The sequence below is a fragment of the Myxocyprinus asiaticus genome, chromosome 4, assembly GCF_019703515.2.
Source record: "Myxocyprinus asiaticus isolate MX2 ecotype Aquarium Trade chromosome 4, UBuf_Myxa_2, whole genome shotgun sequence".
Classification (NCBI taxonomy): domain Eukaryota; kingdom Metazoa; phylum Chordata; class Actinopteri; order Cypriniformes; family Catostomidae; genus Myxocyprinus; species Myxocyprinus asiaticus.
In genome coordinates, this window is record NC_059347.1 from 59,627,640 (window position 1) to 59,641,542 (window position 13,903).

General features: G+C 38.4%; 2 protein-coding genes across 4 annotated transcripts in view; one reads left to right on the plus strand and one right to left on the minus strand.

Annotated features, from left to right (window-relative positions):
- Nucleotides 1–13,903, plus strand: part of LOC127439788 (ras-specific guanine nucleotide-releasing factor RalGPS1) — a 173,094-nt gene that overhangs the window by 44,671 nt on the left and 114,520 nt on the right.
- Nucleotides 4,313–13,903, minus strand: part of angptl2a (angiopoietin-like 2a) — a 36,503-nt gene continuing 26,912 nt past the window's right edge. For all 3 annotated transcript variants that reach the window (XM_051696396.1, XM_051696395.1, XM_051696394.1), the window contains exons 3-5: nucleotides 12,750–12,943; nucleotides 6,101–6,371; nucleotides 4,313–5,369 (exon numbers count right to left, since the gene is read on the minus strand). In XM_051696396.1, the coding sequence (XP_051552356.1) occupies nucleotides 5,170–5,369; nucleotides 6,101–6,371; nucleotides 12,750–12,943 (665 nt within the window). In that variant the 3' untranslated portion in view covers nucleotides 4,313–5,169. The remainder of the gene's footprint in view (nucleotides 5,370–6,100; nucleotides 6,372–12,749; nucleotides 12,944–13,903) is intronic.

Sequence of the window (13,903 nt, forward strand, 5' to 3'; positions counted from 1 at the left end):
GATTAGTGGATGGGTAAGGCGGGAATTAACCGCTGCCTCGACACTATGTTTTTGTCTCTGAAATTGAATAGTGACCATCACTACAGGGTAATTTTAAAATTCCCTGTGCACACACCTTACCTACACCCGCCGGCTTGTATCCAATGGCTTGTATTTAACCAATCTTTGGTGAATGGAGGTTTGATTACAACCTGAATCCACCAAGGCACCCCACCTTAATACTCCCATCTTTCCGGCACATTCCTGCTCGATCAGGGGCGGCTTGTGGTGCGTCGGGGACTCGGACCAATGTCTCAACCTCCATCATGGGGCAACGGTCCTGGAAATGCCCAGGTTCCCCGCAGTTCCAATAGACCGGCCCAGTCTTGTTTGGTTGTATCCAATACTGTTCACAGAACAAGCTGCTGGATGACAATCAGTCAGGCTTTAAAAGTGGACACTCCACCGAGAATGCCATGCTGTCTGTCACTGAGTCGCTGAGATGGGTGAAAGCTGAATCCAGATCATCAGTCCTGATTCTGCTGGACCTTTCTGCAGCCTTTGACACAGTCAACCATCAGATCTTTCTCTCTACCCTCTCCTCGCTGGGCATCACAGGAACTGTGCTTGACTGGTTTAATTCCTATCTCTCAGGTAGGTCCTTCAAGGTAGCCTGGAGAGGTGAGGTATCCAAGCCACATCAGCTACTTACTGGGGTACCTCAGGGATCAGTGCTTGGGCCACTTCTCTTCTCTATATACACAACATCACTGGGACCCATCATTCAGGCACATGGTTTCTCTTACCACTGCTACGCTGATGACACGCAACTCTACTTGTCTTTCCAGCCCAATGACACCACAGTGACTGCTCGAATTTCTGCCTGCCTGGCGGACATCTCGGCCTGGATGAAGGAGCACCACCTGCAACTCAACCCAGCCAAGACTGAACTCCTTGTCTTTCCAGCCAACCCTGCTGTTGAACACAACATCACCGCGCAGCTGGGTGCAACTACAGTAACGCCTTCCAAATCGGTCAGAAATCTAGGGGTAACCATCGACAACAGACTAAATTTCACAGACCACATCTCAAAGACCGCAAGATCATGTAGATTTACACTCTACAATATCAGGAAGATAAGACCCTACCTCTCTGAACATGTCACACAACTGCTTGTCCAGTCACTTGTCATAACTAGACTGGACTACTGTAACGCTCTCATTGCAGGCCTCCTGCATGTGCAATTAGACCCCTCCAAATGATCCAGAATGCAGCAGCACGTCTGGTCTTTTATGAACCAAAGAGAGCACATGTTACACCACTCCTTGTCTCTCTCCACTGGCTGCCGGTTGATGCACTTATCAAATTCAAGGCTCTGATGCTGGCATACAGAACAGTCACTGGGTCTGCTCCAGCATACCTAAAATCATTTATGCAGAGCTACGCGCCCACTAGAAGCCTGCGGTCGGCTAAGGAACGTCGCCTTGTTGTACCAACACAAAGAGGCACCATAACACTTTCCCGGACTTTCAGCTTCATCGTACCACCTTGGTGGAACGACCTTCCCAACTCCATCCGTGAAGCTGACTCACTCACTGTCTTCAAAAAACGACTAAAAACACATCTTTTCCATGAGCACTTAACCAGTCATAAAAAAAAAAGAAAAAAAAAATTTGTTGCACTTTATTCTATTTTGAATACTATTATGATGCTAGTGATACTTTGTAATACAGCACTTTTCATACCACTGTCTCCTAAGATGATTTGCTTATGTTTTCCTCTTTTGTAAGTCGCTTTGGATAAAAGCGTCTGCCAAATTAATAAATGTAAATGTAAAATGTAAATGTCTTCATGCCCACACCCGTGGCAGTGGATTCAACAGCCTGTGGGGGAGAGCGGAGAGGGTTAGGGGAAACCGGTGGGATGAACAGCCCATGGGACCAGGCAACCATTTTTGGGGTAGGAATTCCCCATTTCTGGGGAATAGGAACAGGGTGAGGGGAAGAAGAGGAGGAGGGAGGAGAGAGAGAGGGAGAGAGAAAAGAAGAGGGCTTGCTGGCCCGCCGCCATATGTTCCTCAGCCAGCTGGACCACCTTGTCCAGCGACACCGGTTGGTGGCACTGGACCCTATCCGCTGTCCCTTTCGGTAACCGGGTGATGAATAGTTCCAGTTCCACCAGATCGAGTACTTCCTCAGCATCGTCTTCTAAAGCCAGCAGCCACCTTCGGCAGGTGTCACGGAGATGTTGTACATAATTTCTCACAGGTGTCAATCCTTATCGTTCTTCCTCTCTCAGCCTCGCTCTCCAGAGACGTCGCTCAGCCACGCGCACATCACCACACTAAGCTTTAAAACGACACCTATTTTGTCTAGATCAAGCTAGTGGTTGTTGAATAATACCATTGTTTTATTTTTTTCCCCTGTGATTAGCGCCCCCTCTCGGCCTGGTACTGGGCCACTCCAGGTTTAAGAAGTTAAAAACAGATTTTGCAATACCATTTATAGAGCAGGGACAGTGGGCAGGAATGTGGTACGTTGTTTTCATGGAGTAAGGGGTGGTGTTTTGCACAACGCAAAGCAGAGTTTTGTTGTTCACAATTGCCGAGCTATATGTCTCGATTTACTGCCCTAACATAGAATTTAATTGATGTATGGTCACAAATATGTGCATGTATTGGCAGTTTTATAACAACTTCGAATGTGTCTCATCCACAGAATTCAGAATCAGAATTTAGAGTTGGAACTAACCATTTCTTATAATATTAGTTTAACCATTTTGATTTTTTATTTTTTATTTTTTTTTTACTTAAAGGTGCAGTATGTAAGATTCAGAAACCCTTGTTAGTAATGACACCTGTGGCCGTTAAGTGAACTGCAGCCAGCTACCTATTGCTCGTGCACACACTCCATAGGGATGCAAGCGAGCGAGCATCGACCAAAACAATTAAGTAACGTACAGAGAGGCTGAACGTGATTCACCGACATCATGCTGACAGATTAGGTAGCATAATTAAAATTACAGTTATGATTGTTTTACTGCAAACTTTGAGACTAAACTAAAACTACTTATCAGTTTACATAGCATACTGATACACACATACAGTTACATAATACTGAACTATACCAGACAGTTTACTGTCACAATAGTTATGTTGCACTATTGTATGTTTTGTATGTCATATGTTGTACTATGAATAAGAAACCAGCGTATTTGCTTAAATTTACTGTATACATGACTTTTATTATAAAGAGAAGATCGTTGAAATTATTTGAATGTTATGAAGCAAGGTAGCTTGCAATTCGTCAGCATTAGCAGGCAAGATCAAGTTAGCTAAAATTACACAGATCAATCCTTATGGCATTATATTTTACATGCTTTGCAGTTATGTAAGCTTACCTGTCCAATAAGAAGAACACCAATTCAGGGTCGGTTTTGATCCCCAAAACCAAACGAAGGTCCCTCCAGGAATCAAATGCCCTGCCGATGTTCACTCTAGTTTTCGCTCAACCACGATCACGTTCCCGCTTAGCCAGATGGGATTTAGTAGATACATTTATTTATTTTTTTTTTTGGCTTACTCTCGGTTTGTGCTGGAAGCTGGACATTTGCTGGATTCCATCTCTAAGATAACGTTACCTAGTGTTGCAGTTTGTTGTCGCTGTTGAATAGCGGAAGCACTGAGGCAAGGCTCTCGAGAGCGCACATAAACATCACATCCTTTGGATTTTCCCGGCAAAAGCGGCCCGCTCCCTTTGCATGAAAATCAGTCTACAGGCTTTAATAGGCAACCTAGGAAGTCTGGGAAGGGCTCATTTTTTAAGTTGCGTTACAAGCCGTTCACATATTGGCCAAAAAAAAAGGCGAATATTACATGAAAATTGTTACATATTGCCCCTTTAACATAATGTGATGTGTTTTTTTTTTTTTTTTTACTACTTATTTATTAGGAATAATATCTTTTAGTTTGCATCCATCAAGTTCTCAATAAAAAGAGAAAAAGAATATCAAATTATATGAAATACATTTGTAAAGTATTTAGTTCACTGTATTTTCCAAAAATATGCATTACCTTTATGCGTTTACTTTTATCTTAAGTGACTTACAGTGCACTAATTACAGGGACAATCCCCCCAGAGCAACCTGGAGTTAAGTGCCTTGCACAAGGACACAATGGTGGTGGCTGTGGGGATTGAACCAACAACCTTCTGCGTAGATATTAACTTATATTCAAACTTCAAAACTCCTTGAAATCTTGAGTTATGTTCATGAGTTATTGCATGCTTTGTGCAGTGGATCATAAAAGAGCTCATCTCTACACCACAGTATCTGTACATAATTTATTGAAAGGTTCTGGTATTACACAATACAGCTATGCTTTGCATTACAAAACATCACTCTTTATTTTTTACTGTACAAATTGGATCCAAAAAAATACAAATAAAATAATGTTAAACAATTGTTGGACTAAAAGAGTCATGTAGACAATAGCAATCAAGACAAACATGTTTTTCACTTGTGATGTTGGAAAGGCTTTGCATTTGTGATAAAATGTGTGTTCACTGTAAAATGTAAACAAGTGCTAGCACTTATAGTACTGAAGTGGCACACAATGATGAGTAAACTTCCCTATCTACTTCCTGTAATCATGATTGATTCTTCCTATTGCTGTTTGCAATGCCCTTTTATTGAGCGTATACTGAACAGCAACTCCCTACTACTTGGAATCTCACTTATGATGTCTGACCACCCTGTCTAGTTCACTTTGCAGGGCCCTGATTGGGACATACCATTTACTAGTCAATGCGATGAGAAAATGGATCAAATGAGGATGCATTTGTTGCTCCATGTGAACGCTTCCACATTGTGGAACCCATATTTCCAGGTTTAACTTACCGAAGATTAAATATTTTTTCTAGCAGATGCACTTGCTCGATGGGGACCTGTCTTTCCAAGAAACCCAAGACATGTTGTCTCTCCTCCAATGAAAAGTCATTGCACTTTCATAGTTTTGAATGTAGAAACATATGACTAAATAATATGAATTCATAAGACTGATAAACAAAGTAAACAATCGACCATTAATGAAAATGAAACATTAACAATCATAAGAATGGAAAAAATTTCACTTTTTACAACAGTTCTTGAGTTGTGTCATGTTCGATTCATGTTCTTCCTCCACATGATGTTCTAATGGAAAGTGTTGGGATTCGGTCGGATCATCATCGTGACCTTCTTCAAAGAATACGACCCACCACGGAATTCCGCCCAGTAAACTCCATCTTGGTAGCGGCTGCGGTAATGCCCGCCTCGGTACCAAACGCCATTCAGGTTAGAGTGGGCGCAAGCGTTGTACCACCAACCACCCTTCTGATAGTGGGCACAATTTCCTGTTTGAGTCAAGACAGAAGGCACAAAAGTTATACAGGTTATCATATTTTGGTGAACTATACCTTTAATGGACAACAATCTATGGGACAATTTCTGTTAAAGGAATAGTTCATCCAAAAATTATAATTCTCTCATCATTAACTTACCCTTATGCCGTCTCAAACACCAATGATTTCCTTTCTTCTGCAGAACACAAATATTTTTTCATGATGTGAATAAATATCCATACAATGCAAGTCAATGGGTTCCAAAACTTCCAAAAGCTCCAAAAACAACATAAAGCCAGTATAGGTAATCCATATGACTTGAGTGGTTAAATCCATGTCTTCTTAAATGATACGATTGGTTTTAGGTGAGAAAAGACCAAAATTTAACTCCTTTTTCACTATCAATCTTGCCAAGAAGACTACAGATTTCAAGATTTACAGTATAGTGCAAAAGGAGTTACATTTTGGTCTGTTCTCACCCAAAACCAATTGGATCGCTTCAGAAGACATGGATTAAACCACTCGAGGCATATGGATTACATTTATGCTGGCTTTATGTACTTTTGGGAGCTTGAAAATTTTAGATCCCATTGACTTGCACTGAAAGGGTGATCAGATTTTGTTTGTGTTCCATGGAAGAAAGAAAGTCAGATGGGTTTGAGACGCCATCAGGGTGAATGAATGAATGAGATCATTATTATTTTAGGGTGACAGCACTATTTCTTTTTTGGTTTTTGTGATACCTGTGTACACATCATGATCTCTGTCCAGGGTGGTAAACTGCTTTCCATTGTGCCAGGTGAGCGAATCTCCAGCGTTGCCATGATAACGGCCCACCCTCAGTTTGTAGAAGTCAGCCTCTGGTTCTATTCGAAAACTGGCATATTCCGCAAATGTCTTCCTGCCTGACCAGTCCTCAAGAGTCACTAGCAACTTATAATTGCCTTGGTTGGTCAACCAATAGATATTCTCCAAACCAAGCCAGTATTCACCATCAATGTTCCCAAATCCTTGCTGAGAAAGAGAAGATAAAGAAGAAGGAAAATACAGATTATATAGGAGCTCAAGAGTTGCCCTCCAACTTTCCCAGCCATCCTGGTTCCAGAAGTATTTTTCCAGTTAATTTAATTCATAGGGATTTCATAAAATGCTTCATAAAAGAGTTATCTATGAACCAAACTAACCAGCTCCGAGGTGAATCAGAACATTACAAACTTTGATTTGAAGCAAAAAAGAATTTGATAATCGGACAAAAACACAAAGATACAAGACTGTGTATTGAAAGTCTTTAATGAGTGAACTACAATCAACAAAGGAAACATACAACTTTTGATTTAAAATTGTTGGTTATAAGGGACGGACTGGGATTAAAAAGTGGCCCTGGACTTTCTGGCCCAGAGCGGCCCACCAAACCCAGCCCACAACACACCGGCTCATTGATTTCATTTTCCTGCTCAATTTCAAATTTTTGTGTTGCCTGCTAGTCATGACAATGGCCCCACCAATGCAAAAATTGTCATAACTTTAAAACAAAAAAACACTACATGTGATGTGTATTTTTTAGAGAAAGTACTAAAAATAAGCACTTTATAGCTCAGGCACATAACATGTCTGAAAATGTTTTCCCAACATACAGATGTTAGATTAAAATTTACATGAAAGTAGAAGGGAAAGTGTGTATTTTAGGTGCTGTGACAAGTCAGCATTTCTTCAAAGTTTTTAAAGATCTTAATCACCTTTTAACTTTTTTATAGAATTGAAAAACTATTGTCTTAGTTAATATGAGGTTTTGGAAACAAGTATAATAATAATAATAATAATAATATATTATATATAGCTATACAAGATCATAAAATAGTTAGATGAAGAAAGTGTCACACAGCAGGACACCATGACAGTGCTTAAAATTTCATGTCAATTACTTATATAACATTACACCTCAATGTGTAAATGTTTATAAAAAATAAAAAAATTAAATCAATGAAAACAAATTTGGCCAGTGTAACGCTAGGAAGGAGTACAAGAGCTGGATCTAGGTGCGGCAAAACTGTATTTAATAAGATAAACAAAGTACAATGTAACAGGTAAACACAGGAACAAAAGAAACAACCATGATGGAAACAGGTAAATAAACAGGAGGTCAAAACACATAACAACTGACAAATAACAAGCAAACAACAGGGCATTATATACACAAAGACTAATGAGTTAATGAAACACATGTGAAGACAATCAAGGACAGCTGGCAGTGATGAGGGCAGGGAATTATGGGAAATATAGTCCAGGAGGAACAGATGACGGGAGAAACACAAGGCAAACAACAGTGAATCATGACAGCCAGAATATTTACACACACACACATATATGTGTGTGTGTGTGTGTGTGTAAAATAAATAAAATATAAAAGTGTAGATCTTTTCAGATGTTTTGCAGATTAATTGCTCATATTTTCACTCTCTGTGAGTTTGTTGCATCTTTATACCAGCAGTGTTTTAATTCATTCCCCAGATTATTCTTGAGAAAAAGTGAAAAGCCCAATGCTATGACAAGCGCTGTTTATTCTATCCTTTAAACTAATTAAGCCTCAAAGACTCAATTAGCCAAAAAGTAATATTGTTCATGACTTATTTTCTGCATTTTTATCAGGCGTGAGCATTATTTTCCAAGACGCACTTCTGCTCCCAGTAATGATTTGCGGTATAAATAAATGATGCAAATGACTATGTACTGCTCATAGCGTTACTGTTTGACGATTTTATTTATGCAGCTGTTATTGTATTTGTTGTAAGATCCCATTGACTTGCACTGAAAGGGTGATCAGATTTTGTTTGTGTTCCATGGAAGAAAGAAAGTCAGATGGGTTTGAGACGCCATCAGGGTGAATGAATGAATGAGATCATTATTATTTTAGGGTGACAGCACTATTTCTTTTTTGGTTTTTGTGATACCTGTGTACACATCATGATCTCTGTCCAGGGTGGTAAACTGCTTTCCATTGTGCCAGGTGAGCGAATCTCCAGCGTTGCCATGATAACGTGAAAAGCCCAATGCTATGACAAGCGCTGTTTATTCTATCCTTTAAACTAATTAAGCCTCAAAGACTCAATTAGCCAAAAAGTAATATTGTTCATGACTTATTTTCTGCATTTTTATCAGGCGTGAGCATTATTTTCCAAGACGCACTTCTGCTCCCAGTAATGATTTGCGGTTTTTTTGAACTTGCAGTTATTTGTCACTTTGTGATTATTCAGAGCTCATCTTATCCTTAATATGTTGTTTTTGGTTGTCACAATTATTGTGATTTGTATGTAAAAATATGAGCTCCACGCGAGGTACGGAGTTAATATGCTCATATGGATATGAGCTCTTATGTGTAAGTAATTTCAACTTAAAAGCCATTACATTTTTCAAAATAAAAGCCATTATATTGGCTTACCTTGCTGAATTTATTTAGTTTTTGCTTTGCTATGAGGTCCGCACGGGCATGTTGGAGCCCAGGGCAGCCGCCTATATAGCCTGTAGGACGGGTCGGTACTTGCGCAGCAGCGGGCCGGCCCAAATTACCCAGTGACCCACCGGGAAAACCCTTGGTGCTCCCGATGGCCAGTCCGCCCCTGGTTATAAGTATAGAATATATTTTAATTTTATTGCAAAATATTCACATATAGGCAAATATATCAAAAGTTTGTGATCGTTGGAAGGACGATTTGATTGTGTCATTCACAGTGCGTCATGGGAGTGGGCAGTTTCCGCAGAGCTCTTTTGCCGCGGTTTGTTCACCGCGATTGCCTGATTGGTGGATTGTTTCCATCCAGGATAATGGGAAGTGAATTGCTTAAAGTAAATAAAGTTGAAAGAACTGATGGCTTCAACAGAAGCAAATATAGAGAAAGTAGTCTGGCCACAATATCTGAAAAAAACAGAACATATATATCTAGCTGTTGAAAAAAGCTGTTGGCAGACAGCAATTACACGACATGCCACAGACAAGCCATCTCAACACCTATTACAACACACAATACCTCTCACGTAAAACCAACTATTGCCGTCCTACTCTACACTTAAAGGAATACTAAACCCCCTACACACACACAAAAAAAAAAAAGAAAAAAAAAAGAAAATTTTGTCATTAGTTAGTTACTCTCATGTTGTTCCAAACCCAAATGTTTTTTTTCCCTCTGTTGAACACAAATAGAGACATTTGGAATTTTTAAGTTTATTTGACAGATTTGTATTTATTTATTTATAATTGATTTGAATGAACTATTTCTCTCATAAATACACATACAAATTTTGATAAATCCCTAGCAATATTTTTATTTTTTTATTTGCTTTTTGTGACTGATTACCCACCTATATTTTGTAAGGCATAAATTGCCTTCTTTAAAAAAATGTTATCATTCATTATGCAATTCATTTTATCATTCATAATCATTTTAACAAGGGCTGTCAACTGATTGAAATTTTTAATTGAACTAATTATACTACATGATGATTAATTAATCAGATGAATCCCAATTCATCGCATATATCAATATTTGCCAGAAAAGGACCCTAATTAGCAATATCTCAATATATAAGGATAAAATTATATAAATTATATTCAAAAATTATAAATACAATTTAAAGAATAAATGTAATAATTCAGATAGTTAAAATGCATAACATTATTATTATAGCAGGTAATGCAATGATATATATACACTACCGGTCAAAAGATTTGAAACACTTGACTAAAATGTTTCTCATAATCTTACAAATCTTTTGATCTGAAAGCATATGCTTAAATGTTTAAAATTAGTTTTGTAGACAAAAATATAATTGTGCCAACATATTAATGTATTCCATTATAAAACTAAAATGTAATAAAAAATAAAATAAAAAAAGTTTTTGAAATTGGTGACTTGGACCAAATAATAAAGAAAAGCAGCCAATAAGTGCCCAATATAGATGGGAACTCCTTCAGTACTGTTTAAAAAGCATCCCAGGGTGATACCTCAAGAAGTTGTTTGAGAAAATGTCAAGAGTACATGTCTGCAAATTCTAGACAAAAGGGTGACTACTTTGAAGATGCTAAAATATAACTCAGTTTTGATTTATTTTGGATTTTGTTTAGTCACAACATAATTCCCATAGTTCCATTTATGTTATTCCATTGTTTTGATGACTTTACTATTATTCTAAAATGTGAAAAAAAAGAAACAAAAATTATAATAAAGAATAAGTGTTTCAAAACTTTTGACCAGTAGTGTAAATATACATATATATATATACACACACAACACACACACACACACACACACACACACACACACACACACTGGCAGCGAAAAGTTTGGAATAATGTACAGAATTTGCTATTTTGGAAAGAAATTGGTACTTTAATTCACCAAAGTGGCATTCAACTGATCATAAAGTATAGTCAGGACATTACTGATGTAAAAAACAGCACCATCACTATTTGAAAAAAGTCTTTTTTGATAAAATCTTAACAGGCCCCATTTCAGCAGCCATCACTCCAACACCTTATCCTTGAGTAATCATGATAAATTGCTCATTTGGTACTAGAAAATCACTTGCCGTTATATCAAACTCTGCTGAAAGATATTTGGTTCGTTAAATGAAGCTTAACATTGTCTTTGTGTTTGTTTTTGAGTTGCCACAGTATGCAATAGACTGACATGTCTTAAGGTCAATATTAGAGCAAAAATGGCAAAAAAGAAACAGCTTTCTCTAGAAACTCATCAGTCAATCATTGTTTTGAGGAATGAAGGCTATACAATGCTTGAAATTGCCAAAAAACTGAAGATTTCATACAAAGGTGTACACTACAGTCTTCAAAGACAAAGGACAACTGGCTCTAACAAGGACAGAAAGAGATGTGGAAGACCAGATGTACAGCTAAACAAGAGGATAAGTACATCATAGTCTCTAGTTTGAGAAATAGACGCCTCACATGTCCTCAGCTGACAGCTTCATTGAATTCTACCCGCTCAACACCAGTTTCATGTACAACAGTAAAGAGAAGACTCAGGGGTGCAGGCCTTATGGGAAGAATTGCAAAGAAAAAGCAACTTTTGAAACAGAAAAACAAAAAGAAAAGGTTAGAGTGGGCAAAGAAACACAGACATTGGACAACAGATAATTGGAAAAGAGTGTTATGGATCTTAACCCCATTGAGCTTTTGTGGGATCAGCTAGACTTTAAGGTGAGTGAGAAGTGCCCAACAAGACAGCCACATCTATGTTACAAATGACATTTTACAGCATGTATTCTGTAATCTGTAGTGGAATACATTTCAAAAGTAACCCTCCCAACCCTGTATATAGATACTTCACTTCAGTTGCGTCACATTATAAACAGAGTTTTTAGGATGCTATGTGAAGTTAATCTTTGTTTGAAACTATATAAATACAAGTCTCAAGACCCCTGCATTCTGAACTGCATTACATCTGCATTACAGCAGTGTTTGAACACAATAACACGTACTCGTCATGTGTTTTCTGTTGTCGGTAAGTGTCTGTACAGCTGTGCTTACTGACCCCTACTGACTGGGACTCATAAAAACATAAATTGGTACTTCAAACATGAATTGCTCTAATGGTTGGAATATACCATTTTACGGTTCAGGGGCGTGATTAATTGGGTAAAATCTTTTAACACATTTTTTTATATAATTAATCACACTCTATTAACACGTTAAATTGACAGCCCTAATTTGAATGATTTCCACACGTACCAGACCATCTAAGTGGACATTGTCATGAAAACATTTTCCTTGACTGTAGGGTTTCATCTGGTCTAGATTATAATACTGGGCTCTGTTGGCATCAACGGAGGGTTTATGTCAGACAGTGTTTTCGTGCCTTACTCAGCTTGCATAACCAAATCCCATAGATGCCTCCCGTTTGAAAGCAATGTTCTGGATGAGTTCATAGACTACAAAAATCAATAGTTTTTAGAGATACAGATCAGTCGAGACTTCGTGACATTTTGGTGTCTGTGTTTCTCCATGCACAAATTGATCATCATGGCAGGATTGCACAACAATGTGCAACTTATTACTTTAACTAACCATGACTAAGTCAAGTAGTAGAAAAGTTCTTGCTATCATACAGTGCTAAAAATCTGAAGCATCAAATTTGGGTTTATTGGCTCTGAAATACTGACGTATGCACAGCAAATGACCTCAGTATGATCACCACAATGATCTTTATTTTTTACAAAATATTATTTGATCTTAAAAACATAAAGCTAGAGTTGAGTGTGTGGTGTTCATATTCCAATATTGAACCCGGAATAATCCTTGAAGTGTATGTCAATGTGGTAAACACATCAAGGTTACACAGTATATATTTGCACCCACTATAGCTTCTTATTCCAAGAACTGACCTTATAAGTCTCCCAGTTTCTGAAGAAGTTGACCGATCCGTCCATGCGTCTTTGGATGACGGTCCAGCCACCAGGGTCATGTCTCTGGTCACACCAGACCTGCATCAGTTTGTTGGTATTTTCCGGCTTCACTAAATACATGCCACTGTTGGTATGCCCTTCCTCCAGAGCCTTCAAACAATCTTTGAATGGCCCTGTCGATAAAACAGAGACAAGCTATATTGAATAATAACAAGAACCATTTGAGTTGAACTTTACATGGTTCTTCTAAAGCAACTCTGAATTTAATTTGTTTTGCATCTAACTTAAGCCTTAATTCAGACTTTTGGGTCATAGTTTCTGAAGATTAGCGCGTAAGCACAATGAACCATGACGCCTGCTGCTTTCTTTGTTTCTGGAAAAGCTGATTAAGTTTGCCCCTCTTGGAGAGCAAAATTGCGGAAGAGATTGCCTGGAAAATTTAGGACTTTAAAACATTACAGTATCTGTTTCAACATAATTTTCTATAAAGCTGCTTTGAAACGATGTGTGTTGTGAAAAGCACTATATAAATCAAAATGACTCGACTTCGTCTTGAGTTTCCAGCATGTTTGAGTCAATGTTGTTTTCATTATAACTGCAGTTGTCTCCACATCTTGCTGGACAACTTATGAAGTGCCCTTAGGAGATGGAAAACGATCTAAAAAATTGATCATGGATCCTCCGTCGTGAAACCTGCTACTGCTTCTGTGTTTACGCAATCCTGCCTCGAGGTGTCTTGTAAAGGAGTTTAATGAGATTGTTAACAAGCTTCAGTACCAGAGCCAGATCACACTTTTCCAGTGTCTTCATTCTTAAGCCCTATTTGAATAGCAATTATTTAACATGGGGATGTGAGGTTATTCCAGCATTTACAGGGGGATAGTCACCGATAGTCATGTCGGTGTTTTTCTCCCACCTCCCATGAGAAAATTCCCGGCCAAATTACCTACTGTTTCTTGACAAACACCAAGGTCGTGTGGTAATTTAATTACCGTCCGAATCCACATCTCTGAGTTTATAATCCAAAAGCCATTTTGGAAATCCTTTTTGACCACTGCTAAGTGCCGTACGTTTGCGCTGCACATGGTCACAGCTCTGGCGGTAATAGACAGTTGTGAAAGTTGGAGGATTGT